The 22725-nt window shown below is 39.1% G+C and overlaps 3 protein-coding genes across 3 annotated transcripts; 2 read left to right on the top strand and 1 right to left on the bottom strand.

Moving 5' to 3' along the window:
- Positions 1-9241: 9241 nt before the first annotated feature.
- Positions 9242-11675, bottom strand: LOC111920131 (protein DETOXIFICATION 40). The gene is made up of 6 exons (XM_023915709.2): positions 11281-11675; positions 10502-11190; positions 10131-10369; positions 9828-9946; positions 9617-9703; positions 9242-9530 (listed from the first exon to the last, which is right to left on the bottom strand). The coding sequence occupies exons 1-6, from the start codon at positions 11599-11601 to the stop codon at positions 9462-9464; spliced, it is 1524 nt and encodes a 507-aa protein (XP_023771477.1). The 5' UTR covers positions 11602-11675; the 3' UTR covers positions 9242-9461.
- A 2297-nt stretch (positions 11676-13972) lies between these two features.
- LOC111919929 (uncharacterized) lies at positions 13973-15384 on the top strand. The gene is made up of 3 exons (XM_023915483.1): positions 13973-14622; positions 14683-14806; positions 14893-15384. Exons 1-3 carry the CDS (start codon positions 13973-13975, stop codon positions 15382-15384), a joined length of 1266 nt encoding a protein of 421 aa, XP_023771251.1.
- Positions 15385-15393: 9 nt separating this feature from the next.
- Positions 15394-15906, top strand: LOC111919917 (uncharacterized mitochondrial protein AtMg01250-like). Its single transcript, XM_023915472.1, has one exon. The coding sequence runs from the start codon at positions 15394-15396 to the stop codon at positions 15904-15906; it is 513 nt and encodes a 170-aa protein (XP_023771240.1).
- The last annotated feature ends 6819 nt before the right edge of the window (positions 15907-22725 follow it).

The following is a 22725-nucleotide window of genomic DNA, read 5'->3' as shown; positions in this document are numbered from 1 at the left end:
GAGCATTACTATGGTTTACATATTCCTGCGGAAGGTGATACACTTATCAATGATAGCACACTAATGAGTCTGGATGAACCTAACAGCTACACGAAAGCCATGGCAGGCCCTGAGACTGCTAAATGGAAAGAGGCTATGGACAGCGAGATACAATCCATGTATGACAATCAAGTTTGGAACTTGGTTGACAATGTACCAGGTCGTAAGACAGTCGGGTGCAAATGGATCGTCAAGAAGAAGACCGACATGGATGGTAATGTACACACTTATAAGGCACGACTGGTTACAAAGGTTTTTTCTCAAACTTCGGGAGTTGATTATGATGAGACCTTTTCACCAGTAGCGAAGATTAAGTCTATTAGGGTTATGTTATCCATTGTTGCATTTCATGATTATGAAATATGGAAAATGGATGTCAAAACCGCCTTCCTTAATGGAAAGTTGGCTGAGGATGTTTACATGAGTCAGCTAGAGGGTTTTGTCAACGCAAAGTACCCTAATAGAGTGTGTAAGCTTGAGAAATCCATCTTTGGATTGAAACAAGCACCTCGTAGATGGAATCTTTATTTCGATGAGAAAGTCAAAAAGTTTGGCTTTTCAAGGAGTGAAGATGAGTCTTGTGTATATGTCAAGGCTAGTGGGAGTATAGTTAGCTTTTTGGTATTGTATGTGGATGGCATACTACTCATAGGAAATGACATCCCAACTCTGTAGGAAGTGAAGTCATGGCTTGGGAAGTGTTTCGCTATGAAGGATCTTGGAGAAGCTGCCTATATCCTAGGGATAAGGATTTTGAGAGACAGGAGTAAAAGACTAATTGGACTTAGTTAGAGTACCTACTTGCAAAAGGTGTTGAATAGGTTCAGCATGCAGAATTCCAAGAAAGGAGAGTTACCAATCTAGAGAAATGTCATACTGAGTAAGACTCAGAGTCCGAGTACAGAGGCTGAGATAGCAGAAATGAGTCGAGTACCATATGCTTCCGCTGTAGGCTCGATCATGTATGCTATGACTTGTATTCTTCATGATGTGGCCTTTGCATTGAGCATGGTCAGCAAATATCAAGGGAACCCTAGTAAGGCTTACTAGACTGCGGTAAAGAACATTCTCAAGTACCTGCGGAGGACTAAGTACTGGGTCCTTACCCTCGGTGGGAGTAATGAATTGAGAGTATTAGGGTATAATGATGCTAGCTTTCATACTGATAGGGATAATTTCCACTCTCAATTAGGCTGGGTCTTTACCTTAAACGGAGTAGCAATTTCTTGGAAAAGTTCCAAGCAGGAGACAGTGGCTGTTTCAACTTGCGAATCAGAGTATATAGCGGCAAGTGAGGCAACAAAGGAGGCTATATGGCTAAAGAACTTCATTGGATACCTTGGAGTTGTACCATCTATAAAGGAGCCTATAGAGATTTTCTGTGATAGTGAAAGTGCAGTTCCTTAGCCAAGGAACCAAGGGATCAGGGGAGATCCAGACACATCGACAGAAAATACCATTTCATCAAACACTGAATAGAATAAGGACTCCTTGTGGAAAAGAGGATATCATCAGATGAGAACCCGACAGATCCCCTCACGAAGGGACTGGGTAGGGTTAAACATCTCCAGCATGTGAGGCGCATAGGGCTGAAGGATGATACTAGTTTTAGTAGTTAGATAGCCTTGAAATGTGTAAAGTGTAATTGACATTTGATGATGAATAAAAGTTGTGTTTATTTATGAGTAAAGTGTTGCTATCTTTTTTCAATCGTTTACTATCGTTTCATTTTGCATGTTTTGACTTCTAGAATAACTATGTTATGGTATATCATATTATTCAAATTCTCCACAGTCAGTCATATCTTGGAAGTAGATATGAATCAAGACTTTCATGTAGTTGGTTGTAGATGTCTAAGATGTTGGACATTGCAAAGTGTTGCTACAACACTCATGAGTGCTCATAAGTTCTAAGTATTGGATTCAACCCATGCTCACTGGTATCACTTCATGAAATTTATCTCGAGTGATCGTGAGACAGTAATATCATATAAGTCTTCAAACCTAGAGATATGACTTGTTTCCTATGAGTTGATTATACATTGATTGCACGAAAACTCATTGGTAACTCGATGTTATAAAACATGCTTTTGTGTGTGATTCAAAAAGTAGTAGAACAAGCATATGAGTCGAAGTTTATCTGTTCAGAAGCGATATCTGTGCCCCTCGATGATTTTGTGTTGACCCATGTACTGGGCCCGGTCAAAACTAAGTTAATGTGTTCAATTAAGTTCTATGTCAAACAAATCGGAAATCGGGAAACAAACTGCTGGACAATAAGTTTGACATTGTTCCATGTATTTGTTCGGCTGATATCTAGAACAAAGGATTATTTGATTACTTATCTTAAATGGCGTATCATCATCATCTCAGTACCGCGAGACCTTGAAAGAACTACTATTGATGATCGGTTCCTGAAGTCATTCTTGCAGTTATAGTTATTAGACTTATCCAAGTGGGAGGTTGTTGGATTAGATGTCTAAGTTCATACTATTCCTAGAATGTACTTGACCCGATTAGCATGGTCCATTTGGGTTGCATGGCACTGCAACACTTGGATAGACTAAATGAGAGAAAGGACACTTAAGGATTATTAATATATTATAAGTTCTAATATATTAATAATATTATTTAATTAGTATTTATCAAAGAATTAATTTGGAATTAATTAAGTGATCAAAAAGAGACTAATTAAATATATGGGGTTGATTGTGTAAATCATCTATTCTTGTATAGTGGGCTAATAATCCATGGTTTTTATGGATTGGGCTAAAACCCATAAGGTGCTCCATGGATAGTCCATGGAGGTTACAAACCCGTGGATCATGGAATATGGAAAGCCATGACAATTAGGGTTTACATGGTGTAACCGTACTTGTGCCGCAACTATATAAAGACCCCTATGCAAGCAAAATCGGAACTACTTGTACAAGATAGAGGGCTAGCCGATTTTGAGGTGTTAGTGAACTTCTCTCAAGGTTATTCCAAGTGTTGTGGTGTTATGTGAGACATTTGAGGCATCAGACTTGAGGTGCTAGGCTCATAAGGTTCTCAAGGAATCCAAACAACAAAAAGGTATGTTTTTCTTCTAGCATTTTTGTTTAAAAGTTCCCCATGCTATGCTAGAAAGGTTAAGAACCTTGGAAAAACAATTTTGCATGTATCTTAGTAAAACATAGATCCAAGGTTTCTAGGGTTGCATGTACACCTTAGGAGTGTTAGAATGCAAAAATCCCTTCATACTGACCCTTTAGCATGTCTGGACCGCCTCACCGGGCCTACAACCTATCTGGACCGATCCCAAGCCTTTAACATGACTCGACCGCCTCGTAGGGCCTATAGCCTATCCCGACCGCTCCCGATCCTTCGGCATGACTGGACCGCCTCACATGGCCCACAGTATATCTGGACCACTCATTGGGCCTTCGGCCTAACTAGACCATCTCGTAGGCCTTCAGTCTATCCGGGCCGCCCTGGGTCTATTAGCCTTCAACACACAGCAGGACCGCGTCAACCCACCCACACACACATGTCGACATATATATATATATATATATATATATATATATATATATATATATATATATATATATATATATCAATTAAACACATAACCAGGCATACAGACAAACATGCAGATCTTACAGATCACTAAGCACGACATCATCCTATCTATCAGGATACAGATTTAACAGATCATAACAGCATAGCAACATCCTATCTACCGTGACACCGATCTAACAGATCATAACAACGTAGCAACATCCTATCTACCGGGATACCAATCTAACACATCATAATAACACTCAATCATGAGATAAACCAGTATAGCAATCCAAAAAGGCCGACATTGGTGCCTTCGATCCATAAGCATAGTGAGGAAGACTCACCTCGAATGTAGAAACTCATTGAAGAAATCCATGGCTACTTCCCTGACGGCTTTCGAGCTATCACTACCATCAACACACCTAATTAGCAATTGGACTCCATGCCATAATCCATAATCCATTCTTGTGGTAAAATGACCATTTTACTCTTGACCCAACATGCACCAAAACTGTGGCCCAAAAACCAAAAGATCCATAATGTCCCACTAATGGCCCAATTTTCCAAATTGGGCTCAACCCCATATGGGTCTTATCCTAAGCCCATATTTCCTTAAATCCAAAACAGGTTACCACGAACACTCGTTGGGACAAACTTGGTCATAGACATCAGTCAAAAGTCAAATTCAATGGTCCAGGTTGACCCAACTCGCCGAGTTGTCTTCAACTCGTCGATTTTCTCCATCAATCTGCACACATCGAGAAAACCCAAGTCAACTCATTAAGTTTACCCACCAAATCGTCGAGTTCCTCTATTCATCCGAAAACATCGAGGAAAACCGATCCAACTTGTCGAGTTTATCCATAAACTCGACGAGTTTGCTCAAAGTCCAACAACTTAATTCATTAAGCACCTAATCCATAAAGGCATGGCCACAAAGCATAGATCCGACTTCCTTGAGCTGGAAAACCACATAAAGTTGCTAACTTTACATGCATGCATGTCTAGATGAAGCTCTTAAGCTTCAAATGAACTTAGCACTCGACTTAATGCATGCATGACATCAATATCCTCCTAAGGTTTGCACCTTTAAGCTCAAGGGTAGCAAAACAAACTCAGATTTGAAGGGATGAACCTTTACACCACCTATCTTATCCATAAACTCAAAAAGGAGGCCAAAATCACAATAAAACCCAAATGAGAAGATCTAAGCTATTAATCACCAAGTTCCAGACTTTTTACCTCAAATGGTTGCAAAAAGTGTGATAGATTCTAGATCCCAAAGCTTCCCTCCAAGCTAAACAACTTCAAGCTCTTCCAAACCTTCACCAGACACTAATAACACACAAAAATCCACTCAAAACTGCAAGATTCCCAACAAGAGGCTCACAACTTGATTTAGGGTTTCAGGAGAATAAGGAGGCTGATAAAGAGGATGATAAAGGAAGGTTAAGGCCTTGAAATAGGGTGAAAAACCCTGAAACTTAGTGTTTCCTTCTGAGAGGCCTCCTCAACTCGTCGAGTAGACCCACTAAATCCCATGATTCCTTATCTTCAACTTGCCGAGTTGGCTCCTCTAACTCGCCGAGTTCAATATAAATTTAGCATAATTCCACAATTAACCTTCTAGATTCTGGGTGTTACAATATATATATATATATATATATATATATATATATATATATATATATATATATATATATATATATATATATATATATATATATATATTCATTCCATCACAAACCACAATCACAGTCTATCAGCTCACCACTGCCAGTCGGACCACCAAACCTACCATCAATGTTAGAACCCAAGAAGTTTACGGCGCTGACTTTACCGGAGAAAAAAAATAAGAGCTGAACCATTTGTCTATTTCCTTCTCCTACGATGTTGCCTCTGTATGATCGTCACTGGCGACACTTTAAGGTTTCCAGCGACGTTTAGGTGCTATTTGGTTCGTAGAATGTTGCTAAAGGAATTGGAATTGGAATTGGAAAAGGAATCTGTCAGGAGTTTGAATCCAATTCCATATGCTGTTTGGTTGGCAGGAAATGGAATTGGAATTAATTCCAGATTCTGTTTGGTTCGCAGGAAATGGAATTGGAATTCATGTAAAATAACATAATTACCCTTTTTGCATGTTTTGCTTAAATTTACCTTGTTTTCTAAATTATATGGTAAGATACATTATGAAAATTATAAAAACGGTAAAATTTTGGTGGTGGTGGCAGTAGTGGTGAGGGAAGTGGCAGTGGTAGCGGCGACAGTGGTGGGTGGCGACGACGGTGGTGGTGGCATTGATTATGGTGACGAAAGTGGTGGTGATGGTGGCAGTGGCAGCTGGTCGCGACAGCAACGACGGTGATAGTGATGGTGATGGTGGCAGTGGTAGTGGTGGTCGGTGGTGGCGGTGATGGTGGTAACGACGATGATGGTAGTGGTGGTTGCTTCGGAGGTAGTGGCGGTGGGTGCTGGCAGCGGCGGTGCTGGTGGGTGGTGGTGTCGGCGATGGTGGTGATCATGGCGGTGGTACTGGTGGTCGGTGGCGGCGGCGATGGCAGCGGTAGCGGTGGTGGGTGGTGGTGGCGTCAAAGGTAGTGGCGGTGGGTGGTGGTCCTGGCGGTGGTGGTCATGGCGGTGATGGTGGCGTCGGAGGTAGTGGTGGTAGTGGTGGTGGCGATGGTAGTGGTGGTGGCATCGGAGGTAGTAGCGGTGGGTGGTGGCAACAGCGGTGATGGTGGGTGGTGGTGGCGGCGACGGTGGTGATCATGGCGGTGGTAGTGGTTGTGGCAGCAGCGGTGGTGGTGGTGGTGGTCAATGATAGTGATGGTGGTGGTGGTGGTAGTAGTTGTGGGTTTTTTGATAAGTATAAAGGGTATTTTTGTAATCTGTCACTTTCCTTGATGAGAAGGAATGTTTTCCATCCAACTTTGGAAGGAATTCACTTTCCACCATATGGTGGAAAGTTTATTTCATTTAGGAATCCTTTTCCCTCCTCTAAGTCCAACCAAACGCATGAATTCGAGGAAATTGGAATCCTTTTCTCTCGAATTCCATTCCTTTTCTGCCAACCAAACGCACCCTTAAGGTTTTTCAGAACGTCTATCTCTAACTTCGACGACACAAAGGTTTGAGCGGCGTCGTCGAGGTTGCTCGGATTTGTAACTCAAGAACCGATGCGTCGTTGCTAGAGTTTGCAGATGCGACAAGGACATCACTTCATCTCTCTCCATTCTTGCTTAACCCCTTCACCACGAACAGATCGTCAGACCTCCCTTCTTGTCTAGTCATTGGACTTCCCTTTCACAGATCAGAGGCATCAAAACTCCCAAGGGTTCCACCATCAAGGGCGACGATGATAGAAGGCAGAAGAACGATTAGGGTTTTGTAGGCGATGACGATGATATGAGGTAGAAGATTGATTTACGTTTGTGAAGGTTTCAAGTGAGAACGGAGCAGAGTTTGTAGCTCCGATCTTCGATCTACGTTTCTGTCTTTCTTGGTCTCCCACTAGTCTCTTCATCTCCCTTATACCGGCTTCAAGTGGTAGTGGTTGTTCTACCGGCAGCAGCTCCACCCTTCAAGTTTTTTGAAACCCTTGCTGGTTCAAGTGTGCTCTTGTATATATCAAATTTCTTGTCTTTTGTATCAAATCTTAAACATATGTATGTGTTTGGTGTTAGAAAATCTTTGGGTTTTGTATGGGTTATTCTTTGTTACGATTTTGATTTTTTAGTGTGTGTTAAGATTTCATATTTGTCTGTGGTTCATGTATGCTAAATTTTAGATTTCTTGTGTTTTTTTATGTTAGAAAATCTAGAGAAAGAGTGTGGGCTCATCAGGATATATATATATATATATATATATATATATATATATATATATATATATATATATATATATATATATATATATATATATGGTGGCGGTGGTTTTCGGCATGCGGAAGTGGTCGTTGTTCATATTTTTTCGGTAGGTGATAGGAGAGAGAGGTGTTGACCAGTGGTGGTGGTGTTTACCGAAAAATCAAGGGTGTTGTTAGGGGTTGACCGGTGGAGGGGTGAGAGAGATGTATTTTTTATTTTTCTTTTAATTCCAAAGTATTTAAGTAAATAAATAAACTCAAAAAGCAAATACCAAAGGCAAAAATGTCATTACAAAAAAATAAAAACACAATAGAAAATGAAAACTTTGAGACCGTGTTAATCTAAATATTTTTGGGATAAAGTGATAATTTCCATCTTAACCGTAGGACCATTCTTACAATTTTGTCTAAAATTTATATTGTTTTACAAATAAATATATTGAAAGCCCAATAAAAAAAAAAAAAAGGCAAATGTAATTCTTATGATTCCATGCTTCACTATATATAGAGAAATTGATGTTGATTTCTTGTACTCAATAGGCAATGTGGGATAAATATTTTAGCTAGGAAATGGGAAAAAGTTCCCACACCGCTTGAAGTTGGCAAAAGAAGACTGAATAGACTAATTAAAAAAACGGAAGCGAGCATACGTCAATCCAATGAACCAACGAAGGCACTTATCTTCTCTTAGACTCTAATTTTAAAAATTTAACTTGCTAAATATCATATAAATCGATCTTTTTACAATTTTGTTGGGGTCATGTGCCCCCACTCTCATTGGAGGAAACCCCCCTTAATCAACAACTTAACAACTTAATAAGCATGCGTGGCATCAATCAGAAACAAGCAAATCGATTGTGGTCTGATTGGTTTTAGGAGTTGGATTGAAACAAGCAAATCGATGGTGGTCCAATTGGTTTTAGGAGTTGGATTGATCTTCATAGTTATGTGAGAAGCGAAACAAGCAAATCGATTGTGGTTCGATTGGTTTTAGGAGTTGGGATTGATCTTCATGGTTATGTGAGAAGCAATTATACGATTGAGGCGGTGAATTGAGATGCAGAAGAAAGAAAGGGAAGAAGGCACGTATCATGGTAGTGTCAGAAGCCGATGAAAATGCTGACCGAAGCCTCGGCTCCATGCAAGCCAATATCAACCAAAAATGCCGAACCAGAAAATCACCGCGCCAACTTTAAATTTGTTGTATGTATAATAATAGGAACTATCAAAAGCCCATTGCTAAAAGGGCCCATTCAGCAGCATGGCATTGGACTATTGGAAGGTCAATATTGTATTTGACAATCTCTACAGTGTTTTTGATGGTTTTCCATATTAATATCGATGATTTTCCAAACTAATACATGAAAGAAATATTTGATTTTTTTAAACAAAGAGAATGACTTTTTTGGCAAATACTTGTTGAAAAAATATATATCAAGACTTATTTACATAATACTGAAAATTAGTAGCAAGTGTAAACAATTGTCTAGACTCTTTGTCATCATACATTGATTTTTGAATTAAACAGAAAAATGCTCAAAACTCCAATATATCAGCTTTATGTTTAGAAACATTTTCAATCTCAAAAAGGATTTTATCCAAATAAAAAATACAAGGGTGTTTTTCTTTTATTCTGAAAAAGGTTTTTGTTTAAAAAAAATCATAAAATATAAAGAATTTTATACAATTTAACAGCAACATGTGAGTGTCTTATTTAGCAACAAAAATAGTTTGTTGCCAACATTAACAACTAAATAATATAGTTGTTTACTATATCTGTCAATTAATCTCGCAACAAATCAATCTCATCATATTCATAGGAGGCATTTTACCAAATCATTGGTGTACACACAATTCAACATAACCCGCAATATTAACTTCTAAATAAAAAGGTAAACTCATAATGAAAACACTTCCTATGAGTTGCACACAAGTGCCATACATCGTGTTGCTATAAGAAGAGTATTAAAATTCAACAATAATAAAAATACAAGAACTAAAAATAGCTCTTAATTACTTAGCAAATCTTCCTTTTTCTTATGTTGGCATTTGTTCAGTCGGTTTCTTGATTGCTCCACCTAACAATTTCATAAACACATCATACTATTATTTACTATAAACAAAGAAATAAACAAAATATATGATTTTTTTTTTGAAGATTTACCTCTTTGTTCCAATCTGTTCGAAAAGTAACCCATAGTAAAATAAGTGTTTGCATCGTCATACCCGCAATCATACCCGACCATATTCCCTACATACATTTTATATGCAATATACATTAAAGTTGTAAAATATTATATAAAGTCATTAGATATATGATATACATATTATACATAAAGTGTATGACTAATTTGATTTGAACTTAATTGTTGTACCTTAGCACCCAACTCAAAATAGAAGGCCAACAAACAACCAAATGGAACTCCAACCACATAATAGCATCCAACATTCACATATGCAACAAATGCTTGCCATCCACATCCAACAGCAACACCTACATAATTCCATTTCCATTTTCATTTGTCATTCACTACTATAAAAGTAAGTCATTTTTTAGTTAGAAATAACATAAATTAGCTATTTCACTCTATATTTATTACACGTGATGAAATTTTTTATGATTAAACTGATCAGTCTCGGTCTCAGCTCAACTCTCAGTAGTAACAGTTATATATTACCTGAAAGGACGGGTTGAATGCCGTTGAGAAGGATAGAAAGTGCAAGAAGAGGGGTAAGATCAGAAACAGCATTTGCGACAGTTTCTCCATCGGTAAAAGCATAACTTATGACGTCACGTAAAGCTAAGACAATGATAGCGAATATCACAGCGATAATAAATGAGACGAGGGTCACCACCATAACAGAAAATTTTGCTGATTTAGGATGTCCTCCACCTAACTCGTTGCTAACTCTCACACTGTCATATATACCAACGATATTTTAGTCACTAAAAACGTAAATATATTTAAAAAACGTTCATCATTAACTTTTTTTATAAATTAACACTATGTATTTAGAAAAAGTAGCAATTTGGCACAACATTTCATACCTTGCAGCGGCATTAAACCCGATTGAAATCATCAAAACCCAACTCAGTATAGTTTGACACACAGCCAACGAATCCAACGCTATTTCCGGATTAGGAAGCAAACCAGCGATCAAAACCAGTATCTGATAATACCACGCTTCCAGACACAACATCACCGCCGAAGCTGCTGACAACTTAAAAAACGGCCAAAGTCCGGAGAAAGCCTGCGCACTGAACCCAGTCCACGTCTCTTTAGTCCGCTGACTCGTCACAATATACACAAACTGCGCCACCACAATCACCCACCACGTAAAACTCAAGATCAGGGAGGCGCCGAGTAACCCCCAACCCCATATGTACAATGCGACATAGGTGAAGAGAACGTGAACAACCAGCATGACGGCGGCGATGTAGGCGCTAGGGTTGACGATGCTTTGTGCTTGAAGGAATTTTTGGATTGGGAAGTTGCAGGCGTAGGCGAAGATTTGAGGGATGAGTCCCATGATGAAGATGGAGGCTGCGCCGGCGATTTGTTTGGATTGGCCGATTAAGATGAGGAGTGGTTTGGAGAAAATGTAGATGAACGTAAGAGGAATGCCTGTGAGAACTAAAAGGATGGTGGATCTTTGAAGGTAAATCCCAAGCATCGGGTATTCGCCGGCTCCAAATGCTTGTCCGCAGAGTGTCTCCACTGCGCTCCCCATTCCAAGCTACAAAACAAAAAACCAGTACACGATCAGAAAGAATTTCGAATTAATTAATGATCATATAATGAAGAAAACGTGAAGATAGCAGCATACCATGACACCGAAGACAAAGAGCTGGACGCCATTGTTGCCGAGGGACGCCGCCGCTAGTTGAAGGTTACCAAGGTGGCCGCAAAAGATTTGGGTGGACATCGACGTCACGTTGTTAAGCAAGTACATTATGATCGCCGGAGCTGCTAGCTTGGTCAAGCTATAAAGTTCCAACGACGTCGCCTTCTTGTATCGCTGGAAGGTGGTTAAACTTGTGTCCGATAGTGTCTCCTCCAGCTCAGGGCTCGTCTCTTCCCCCTCCGGCGGCGGAACGATTAAGATGGGTTCTGTCAGATCACCATCTTGGGTTGAGCTTGTATCCATCGGTCAAGACTTAAGAGTAAGACTCCTAACTTCTCTAAAATCTGGTGACACTGTAATGAAAGAATCTGGTGAATTATTCAATTATACACTATTATATAGTATTCAAATTTATATAAAAGAGGAAGTTTATTATAGTAAGCTACAAAAACTGATAAACAGCAACTAAACGTTTTTAGCAATTTGTATTATATTAATTAAAATTAAAATAACAATACTTTTATGAAATTTTAAAGAAATGTCCAAAAAAATATTTTGGTTTTAAAATACTATCAAATGCTTCGGAATAGGGCACACGAGTAGATGAAAACAGGTCAAAACCATTTTTATGGTCCGATCGTATATAGATGGGTCCCGTATCTCTGAAATGTCATTCCGAAAAAGAAAGGAACTCGATGTTTGAAGATTTTCTTTGAAGAAAATCATGGATTTCACGAACCAAGATAGTATTATCTATATAAATTTTATGTCTGTGTGTGTAAAGTTGTTCGGAATGTGGAACATATGTTCTTATTAGCCTTGAATTTCAAAATTTTCATTTTTTTTTGTTAAATTGGTCACTAGGGTAGTTGTTATTTGTTAATATGATAGTAGCACAAACACCCTTTGAAGTACACTTCGGAAGATATGCTACATTCCAGCATGTGAAGAACTTTTCTGGAATGTGAAAATTTGGTCTAACATGATATGTTCTGTTTCAGATTCAAAATGAAAAGATCTATTCCATAATAGGTTCTCAATTTATCTGGAAAAAAGTAAGTGTATTATTTTTTGATACGCAATATTGGTTTGCATAAAACTATTCATTTTCGAATCCGTCCCAAATCTGAAGCAGTAGCTGGAATTAGTACGAAGGTGCACCGGATCAATTTGTGTCAATGTTACTTTACAAAGTGGGTTTTACAAATACAGGGATTACACACACATATATATATATATATATATATATATATATATATATATATATATATATATATATATATATATATATATATATATTTGCAGAGACAAGTAGCATATATGTATGGAAATTGAAAAAACCCACACCCACCAAAGTCATGTGAAAGTGAGAAGGAAATTAAAAAGTGTTTTAAAGCTTAAGTCACGTGTTTGTATTATCACCTCGTTTCTTGGTATAATTTCTGAAGTGATTAAAGTTAGTATTGACGGCGAAATATTCCCCATTCATATCAAAGAAGCTCCCGGTTGGAATCCAACATTTGTGTGCAAGTCTAATAACATTGAAAAAGATAGCATTGATGCCATTCACATATTCGAGCAAGATCATGATAGTAGCATTTACTCTCTATCTGATAAGGAAGACATTTCTCTCGACCCTTTTGGTATCTATGATGTCATGAAAAAAATGGATACTAAAGAGGAACAAAAAAAATCAGGCAAAATACACCAGGGGCAAAATCGGTATTCTATATCAAAAAATGAAGAATCAAATTCACAGGACCTCCTCCTGTCGCTGATGTAAATTCTGATCCAGCCCAAACCTGCCCACAGAATGCGACCAAGCTGACAACAACTCAGGATGTTCCTGAAGCTGTCAACTCTGAGACAACAGCCTCTGATGCTGTCAAAATCGCGACAGATGCCCCTGCTGAAGTGCCGGATGCAACCTCGATAGCCTCATCTCCATTCTTCTCATCTTATCCTTGGAAAAAACCTATTCCAAAGTAAACTGATGGGTTTTTCTGGCAGTTATGGACGGGTCTCCGATTTTAATTGTTCCGAAGATGATCTATCGCATCCCTCGGATTTCTCGAATCAGCGGGTTTCATTTTCAGGGAATAACCAAATTACTTCAGTTGGCATTGAAAAAAACAATTCATTCCTAAATGAACTACAAAAAACTATTGCTATGGGAGAATCGATGGGATATAATATGGCCGGTTGTATGGATTGTGTCACCGAGATTTTAATAGGTCACGTTGAGAATCATGTTCCAAAATGAATTGCTTATCTATAAATATCCAAGGGGCGGGATCCTGTGATAAAAGAAGTTGGATAAAAAAAACTGTGTAATCGTCACAAAATCAGTTTTTTAGCTATTCAAGAAACTAAGTCAGAGAGCATTGACTTAGTTATGTCTAGATCTTTTTGGGGTAATTCTTCCTTTATGCATGCTTTTTCTCCCTCTCGTGGTGCTTCTGGGGGTATTCTTGTTATTTGGGATGTGGACTTGATCTCTCATAATCGAGTATGCATTCATGACGACTTTGTTGTTATTGAAGCGATTTGGGTTCGTTCGGGTGTCCATGTTAATTTTATTTTTGTCTACGCTCCTTAAGGGATAAGTAACAAAAGACTTCTTTGGAATGACATTTATAATTTTATCGCTAAATCTTCGGGGGAATGTATTATTATGGGGGATTTCAATGAAGTTAGAGATGACTCTGAGAGATTCGGTTCGAATTTCAACTCGTCCTCTGCGAGAGCCTTTAATGATTTTATTAATTCTCTTGACCTTGTGGATATTCCTTTGGGTGGCCCTCGATTTACTTGGAACGATAAATGGGGTTCCAAATTTAGCAAGCTTGATATATTTTTGGTAACGGAGGGTTTTATGGATACGTTTCCTCATCTTTCAGTTATTGTCTTGGAAAAGAATATTCCTGATCATCGCCCTATTCTTCTCCTGGAGCATCGGGTTGACTATGGCCTAACTCCTTTTCGTTTATTTCACTCTTGGTTTGATATGGAGGGTTTTGATAACATTGTTCGGGAGACTTGGGCTACCTCGTTAGTAGGGACGGAGTTGACTAACCATTGGATTATTTTTAAGAAAAAGCTCCAACTTCTTAAATCTAGCCTTAGGGTGTGGAACTCCAAACACCGAGATATGGTGGTTAGTAAAAGGAAGAATCTGCAAGATTTATTAGATTCTATTGATACTACGCTCATGGACGATGAAGGCTCTGCCAATTTAAGAGAGCAAAGAGTCTCTTTAACGAAGGAGCTGTCGGATCTCGATCACTTGGTTCAAGCTGACCTTGCTCATAAAGCTAAAATCCAGTAGGGCATTGAAGGGGATGAGAATTCTAAATTTTTCCATGGTATGCTTAATCGTAAAAGGAGACAAACTGCTATTCGTGGTTTGATGATTGACGGTGTGTGGGAGGATTATCCGGTTAAGGTTAAAAAGGGGTTTCACGATTATTTCCAATCTCTGTTTCAGCAACATTCTTCGTGGAGACCGGTTACATATGGTGCTTTTTTTAGTACCTCATCCGAATTGCAGGTTGACTATTTGCAATCTCCTTTCTCTTGTGAGGAGATAATTAGGCGGTTTGGGACTATGGCTCTAACAAAGCCCCTGGCCCCGATGGGTTCACTTTCGGTTTTTTAAAGAGATATTGGGACCTTGTTGCTACCGATGTTGAGGCCTTTGTTCATCACTTTTACCATCATTCTGTTATTCCCAAAGGATGTAATGCCACGTTCTTCTCTATTATCCCAAAAGTCAGAGATCTGAAGACTCCTAAAGATTTTAGACCCATTAGTCTCATTTGTTGCCAATACAAAATTATTGGCAAACTTCTGACTAATCGTCTGGTGGAGGTTATTCATAGTGTTGTTAGCCTTGAGCAATCTGCTTTTATCAAAGGCAGACAGATTCTGGATGGTCCTTTTCTTCTTAACGAATTGGTTGCATGGAGCAAGTCTTCCAAAAATCCTTTGTTGCTCTTTAAGGTTGATTACGAGAAGGCTTTTGATTCCTTATCTTGGGATTACTTACTAGAAATCATGTCTATTATGGGATTCAGATCTATGTAGTGTCGGTGGATGAAGGAACTTTTGTCGATTGCGAGGGCTTCTGTGTTGATTAATGGTTCCCCAACTGATGAATTTCAAATTCATCGTGGGTTGAGACAGGGTGATCCTCTTTCCCTTTTTTTGTTTATTTTGGCTATGGAGGGTCTTCACATTGCTTTGATGCAGGCTCGAGCTGTGAATGCTCTCAGAGCGGTCTCTATTTCAGACATTGAAATCTCTTATCTCCTGTATGTGGATGATGTTATGTTAGTCACTCCTTGGAACCCTGAGAACGCTAACTGTCTCCTTCGTATCCTTAGATGCTTCTACTTGGCTTCTGGGCTTAAAATCAATTTACTTAAAAGTAAATTGATTGGTGTGGGAATTTCTTTTTCTCAAGTTCTTGTGGTGGCAAACAGGATTGGTTGTGCAGCCTCTATGCTTCCTTTTTCTCATCTTGGTATCCTGGTGGGTCAGCCTATGACTCGAAAGTCCTCTTGGGTTCCTATGATTGATAAATTTCGCTCCAAGCTCTCAATCTAGAAGGCTAAGTGCCTCTCATTTGGAGGTCATCTTACTTTGATAAAGTCCATCTTGGGCTCGTTAGGGAGTTACTTGATGTCTGCTTTCCTTGCTCCTATTTCGGTTTTAAAGGACCTTGAAGGTATAAGGGCGGGATTTTTTTGGGGTGCAGACCGAGATGATCGTCGTATGCATTGGGTTAGATGGGATAGAGGCTTATCCTCCAAGGACGAAGGTGGTTTGAGGATTGGCAGTCTTTTCTCCTTCAATAGAGCTATGATTTTTCGCTAGTGGTGGAGATTTTATCACTGCCCTGATCTTCTATGGCTTAGAGTGATAAAATCTATCTACAGTTTGAATGGCTCTTGCAGGAATCTGAGAATTCCTATTTTTGCCCAAGGTTCTTGGGGTGGGGTTGTCCGTATGTTCTCCCAATTACGTAAGAAAGATACTGATCTTCAATCTCTGTGCCCTATTAGAGTTAGCGATGGTACCCATACCTCTTTTTGGCATGATGTTTGGAGGGCTGATACGCCCCCGTCTACCACGTTTCTGTTGGATAAGGTGTCTAAGTCCATAACTATTTCTGGTATGTACTTGACCCGACCCGGCATGGTCCATTTGGGTTGCGTGACATCATGCATTTGGATAAATTAAATGAGAGAAATAACAATTGTGGTTTATTAATATATTATAAGTTTTAATTAAATATATGGGTTGATTATGTAAATCATCCATAACTTGTATAGTGGGCTAAGAGGCTCCATGGATTATCAAGTTGGGTTAAACCCATTGGATGCTCCATAGGAGTTACAAACCCATGGGTCATGGAAATGAAGAGCCATGGCACATTAGGGTTTACATGGTGTAACCCTAGATGTGTCACACTATATAAGGAACTTATTCTCCACCAAAAACGGTGTACACAAAGAGAAGTGAGGGCTAGGCCAATTTTTCAAGTGTGTGTATTCTCTCAAAAGTCATTCCAAAAGAATTTGGTGTTATGTGAAGCATTTGAGGCATCACACTTGGGGTACTAGGCTCACAAGGTTTCAAGGAATCAAAATCAACTATAATGTATGTAATTCTAGCCATCCTTTTAGGATTAAAGTTCCCCATGTATGCTAGATAGGATTATGAACCTTGGAAACCAAATTTTGCATGTATTTAGACAAACATAGATCCAAGGTTATTAGGGTTGCATGTACACTTAGGAAGTGTTATAATGCTCTAAACCCATCAGTGGTATCAGAGCTAGGTTTGTTTGTGAATACTTGATGCAAAATAGTGTTAAAAATCAAGTTTTTTTTCTGTCTGCTCAGGGGACTCGACGAGTCCATGGGGAGGACTCGACGAGTCCAAGTGAAAATGCAACTAACTCGGCAAGTCTGTTCGTGCACTCGATGAGTTGGTCATGCAGAATGCAGAAATTCGATTTGTGCTGCTGGAAATGGACTAGAAACATTACCCTAAATTGTTTTGGTGTTATAAAACTTGTTTTAGATGGAGTAATGGTTGTTCTAATCCATTTATAATGGCTAATATCAATTTTTCATGATTATACGTGTTCATATGTTCTTGAAATGTTGATTAGGAGTTACTTGTTTATATGATTAATTCATGATCTTTATGTGTTTTAATGGAGTCCATAACTTGTCCTCAAGTTATGGATAACCAAAAGTCTCTTTGTGTTAAAATCCATTAAAGGAACACATAAGTTATAAAATGAAGAGTCTTCATTTTAATAACTCATAAGTTATGAATATGAAAGGTTTTGTAAAGTTACAAAACTTGCCCTCAAGTTTTGGAATAAGTAAAGTCACTTAGTAAACTTTAGTTCCAACCCTTAGATTTTTAAAAGTTAAAAACCAACCCTTATACTTTATAATATTATAAGTTAATAATCTATATATATATATATATATATATATATATATATATATATATATATATATATATATATATATACACACACATATGATCAAGTCGTCTTACCGCTAGTACGCCTCATTAACGAAGCCGGTCTATAAGGGGGTATAAGGTTGTTGCCTATAAAATGACAACTTAATGGGTGTCCACTCTCACCCACCGCTTCCTTGATCGGTGGAGGGTCGTTAGCCGAACGGGTAGGACAATGACTTATAAATTCTCATTAAAAGTATGATGAATATTATAAAGTAACTAAAATGTTTTATTAAATTCCCAATCTTAGTTACTTTAGGAAAATGTGAATAACATGCTAATCCATGAAATTACACTTTACACTTTGTTTAAGTCGTTGGTGGAGCGTGTGTGGTTAACCGGCACACTAAATTGGACTTAACAAGCTAGGTAAAGGGTGACTTAAGGTTTATCATATTATCGGTGGAGCGTGTGTGGTTTACCGGCACATCGATTAAGTGATAAACTTTAAGGGTACCAAGTGATTTGCATGGTTACTTCACACCTCGTTTTGTGATCCTCGGTATCCCAGTCACAAAACTTGGAGGGTACACTCGAGATTGAAACATGCCTTTGAAAAGTTCATTGAATCTTAAAAGAATCAAGGAATTTCTAAGAACCAATTAAAAACCTAATATTTATATTTCGTTTTTCATGGTGGAAATTGGTGAATCGTCATTCACCTACCTTTCAAATATGTTATAGCTTGGATTACGACATACCTCTTCTAAGTTATAATATATTGTGATTGGATCCTTGCCTTAATATTACATTTGGGTGTTTTATTAAGGACTCTCTTAATATCTAAACTAATCTTATCCTCTTCCTTCAGATGTCTTCAAACAATGCTGCTTCTGGATCTAATCCTAATGGCTCCTTTACCCTTATGAACCTTTGTGGGAAAGTCACCTTTGATGGATCCAACTTCGATGAATGGATCAGAAACATCAGGATGATTACGTGCTACAAGGACAAAGAATATGTATTCGACAAGGAGCTTAAGGAGATTGATGAGACCACTGCAACTCCCCAGGAGATCGCTGACTTACTGGCACATGAAAGGGATGCAACCAAAGTAGCATGCATCAAATTGGCCACCATGACAGCAGAACTCCAAAAGTCCTATGAGGACTTCTACCCTTTTGAAATGCACCAAGATCTGATGGAAAAATACCATCAAAGTGCACGACAAGAGAGGTATGAAATCATCTGCTCCATGATAACAACCATGATGAAGGACGGAGAATCCATCACGAGCCACATGCAAAAAATGCAATGGTATGTGGATCGTTTTCTAAAGCTTAATGTGAACTTCCCTGAGGAGCTTGCAATAGGTATCATTTTGAACTCCTTACCATCGTGCTAAGATCAATTCCGCATGACATATCACATGAATAAGGAAGAGGTCACACTTAGCAAACTTCAGGGACTCCTCAAGACCGCAGAAACAGGTCTTAAAGGTAAGTCAGTTGTTAACACTCCTACTCCAAACTCCACCCATGTCTTGGCAATCGAGAAAGGTAGAGGGAAGAAGAGAAAGAGCTCTTCGAAGGTACCAAGGCTAGGACCCTTGATTGGTCTTCTTCAAGTGGAACCAAGAAAGGTTTCGTCACTCCTTCTGACCCAAGAAAGGCTGGATGTTTCTATTGCCATGAAAAGTCACATTGGAAGCGGAATTGCCCAAAGTACCATCAAGATGTGAAGGATGGGAAAGTTAAACCCAACCATGCAGGTATTTACACTATCTTATCTAATAACTCACCCCATTCTAACTCTTGGGTCCTTGATACCAGTTGTGGTATTCATATATGTTCTGATTTGCAGGGACTAAGAAGATGTGAGAATGTGGAGCATGGAAGAATACACTTAATCATGGGGAATAGGAAAGCTTTACCTGTCACCAAGATTGGAGTTTATTCTTTATCGCTAAGTAGTGGGTTTAGTTTAGATTTGAATAAATGTTGTTATTCACCAGAAATGGCAAGAAATATTATTTCCTTTCATGCATTGTATAAACAAGGTTTCACCTTTTCATTTGATAATGAAGTTGGTTCGATTAATGCTTTCTTTAATAATGTTTTTTATTTTAAAGCATTACCTTGTGATGGTGTGTATGAAACTGTATCTATGGTTGATAACTTAGGAAATAATGTATTGTGTATTGATTCTGTTAATGATAATAACTTGGATAAAGCATCATTATGACATTGTCGTCTTGGATATATAAGCAAGAAATGCATAGGCCAACTCCAAAAGGATAGGGTCTTGGAGTCATTTGACCTAAAGTTAGATGATAGTTGCGAATCATGCTTACATGGAAATATGACAAAGTCACCCTTCACAGGTTCTTGTGAGAGGGGTGAAGGTTTGTTGGATCTAATACACACGGATGTGTGTGGACCCTTCAAACATGCCACAAGGGATGCTAATCATTATTATTTGACTTTTACTAATGATTACAGTAGATATAGATATGTCTACTTAATCAAGCATAAGTCAGATACTTTTGAAAGGTTCAAAGAATTTAAAAAAGAAGTCGAGTATCAATTGGGCAGGAACATTAAAATGCTTCGATCTGATCGAGGTGGTGGGTATCTTAGTTCAGAGTTCCTTGACTATCTTAGGGAATGTGGGATTGTCTCACAATTGACACCTCCCAGGACATCGCAGTTGAATGGTGTGGCTAAGAGGCGTAATCGAACCTTATTGGATATGGTTCGTTCCATGATGAGTCGAGCTTCACTACCAATCTCATTTTGGGGGTATACCTTAGAGACTGCCGCCCATATCCTTAATCTGGTCCCTACAAAGAAAGTTGCCAAAACTCCTCATGAGATGTGGACCGGTAAAGTAACCAAACTAGACCACATCAAGATTTGGGGTTGCGAGGATTTCATGAGACGCAAGACTCATGATAAGCTCGAACCTCGAAGTGAGAGATTTATTTTCATCGGCTACCCACATAGATCCTTTGGTTACCTCTTCTACAGGCCTAGTGTAAATGTGGTCTTTGTAGCTAGGAGGGCTTTCTTTCGAGAGAGAGAGAATTCATAAGCCAAGGAAACAGTGGGAGGCAAGTTGACCTTGAATAAATTCAAGAGTCAAGGTGTGAAGGAACTTCAAACCCTAGCACTCAACTTGAGGAGGAAACTCCTGTTGATCCAGTTGACAAGTCTGTACCTCTGAGGCATTCCACAAGGGTTAGGAATGCACCTGAGCATTACTATGGATTCCATATTACTGCGGAAGGTGATACAATTATCAGTGATGAGACACTGATAGGTTTGGATGAACCTAACAGTTACGCGGAAGTCATGGCAGGCCCTGAGTCAGCCAAGTGGAAAGAGGCAATGGACAACGACATACAGTCCATGTATGACAATCAAGTTTGGAACTTGGTTGAGAATGTACCAGGTCGTAAGACTGTAGGGTGCAAATGCATCTTCACGAAGAAGACCGACATGGATGGTAATGTACACACTTATAAGGCACGACTGCTTGCAAAGGGTTTCTCACAAAGTCCAGGAGTTGATTATGATGAGACCTTTTCTCCAGTAGCCAAGATTAAGTCTATTAGGCATCTGTTAGCCATAGCTGCATTTCATGACTATGAAATATGGCAAATAGATGTCAAAACCGCTTTCCTTAATGGAAAGTTGGCTGAGGATGTTTACATGAGTCAGCCAGAGGGTTTTGTCATTACAGAGTACCCTAATAGAGTGTGTAAGCTTGAGAAATCCATTTATGGATTAAAGCAAGCACCTCGCAGATGGAATCTTTGCTTTGATGAGAAAGTCAAAGAATTTGGCTTTTCTCGGAGTGAAGATGAATCTTGTGTATATGTCAAGGATAGTGGGAGTATAGTTAGCTTTTTGGTATTGTATGTGGATGACATACTACTCATAGGAAATGACATCTCAACTCTGCAGGAAGTGAAGTCCTGGTTTGGGAAGTGTTTCTCTATGAAGGACCTAGGGGAAGCTGCCTATATTCTAGGGATAAGGATCTTGAGAGACCGGAGTAAAAGACTAATTGGACTTAGTTAGAGCACTTACTTGGATAAGGTGCTGAAGAGATTCGGCATGCAGGACTCCAAGAAAGGAGAGTTACCCATCCAGAGTAACGCCAGATTGAGTAAGACACAAAGCCCTAGTACTGAGACTGAGATAGCAAAAATGAGTCGAATACCTTATGCTTTGGCTGTAGGATCGATCATGTATGCTATGACGTGTACTCTACCTGATGCCGCCTTTGCCTTGAGCATGGTTACCAGGTATCAGGGGAACCCTGGCTAGGCGCACTGGACTACGGTAAAGAATATCCTCAAGTACCTATGGAGGACTAAGGACATGGTCCTTACCCTCGGTGGGAGTGATGACTTGAGAGTTGTAGGGTATAGTGATGCTAGCTTTCAGACTGATAGGGATAATTTCCGCTCTCAGTCAGGCTGGGTATTTACCGTAAACGGGGGAGCAATTTCTTGGAAGAATTCCAAGCAAGAGACAGTGGCTGATTCAACTTGCGAATCAGAGTATATAGCAGGGAGCGAGGTAGCAGAGGAGGCGATATGGCTGAAGAACTTCATTGGAGACCTTGGAGTTGTACCAGCTATTAAGGAGCCAATGGAAATTTTCTGTGATAGTGAAAGTGCAGTTGCCTTAGCTAAGGAACCAAGGGATCACAGGAGATCTTGACACATCGACAGAAAATACCATTTCATTAGACATCGAATAGAAGAAGGAATCCTTGTGGCAAAGAGGGTATCATCAGATAAGAACCCAACAGATCCCCTCACGAAGGGACTGACTCGGGTTAAGCATCTCCAGCATGCTCGGAGCATAGGGCTGAAGGATGATATTAGATTTAGTAGTTAGATAATTTTGAAATGTGTAAAGTGTA

This window comes from Lactuca sativa, chromosome 4 (assembly GCF_002870075.4).
Source record: "Lactuca sativa cultivar Salinas chromosome 4, Lsat_Salinas_v11, whole genome shotgun sequence".
Classification (NCBI taxonomy): Eukaryota; Viridiplantae; Streptophyta; class Magnoliopsida; order Asterales; family Asteraceae; genus Lactuca; species Lactuca sativa.
The sequence above is the reverse complement of the archived record's forward strand: the minus strand, read 5'-3'. Positions and strand labels throughout refer to the sequence as shown.

Excerpts from the sequence above, each read along its gene's own strand:
- LOC111920131 (XM_023915709.2), bottom strand. The coding sequence starts at position 11,601 with ATGGATACAAGCTCAACCCAAGATGGTGATCTGACAGAACCCATCTTA. Across the intron at positions 9,947-10,130 it reads CATTCAACCCGTCCTTTCAG|GTGTTGCTGTTGGATGTGGA; the intron begins GTAATATATAAC and ends GGAATTATGTAG. Across the intron at positions 9,704-9,827 it reads ATTTTGAGTTGGGTGCTAAG|GGAATATGGTCGGGTATGAT; the intron begins GTACAACAATTA and ends AAATGTATGTAG.
- LOC111919929 (XM_023915483.1), top strand. The coding sequence starts at position 13,973 with ATGGGGGATTTCAATGAAGTTAGAGATGACTCTGAGAGATTCGGTTCG. Across the intron at positions 14,623-14,682 it reads GCTCATAAAGCTAAAATCCA|GAGACAAACTGCTATTCGTG; the intron begins GTAGGGCATTGA and ends TAATCGTAAAAG. Across the intron at positions 14,807-14,892 it reads AACATTCTTCGTGGAGACCG|GCGGTTTGGGACTATGGCTC; the intron begins GTTACATATGGT and ends GGAGATAATTAG.
- LOC111919917 (XM_023915472.1), top strand. The coding sequence starts at position 15,394 with ATGAAGGAACTTTTGTCGATTGCGAGGGCTTCTGTGTTGATTAATGGT.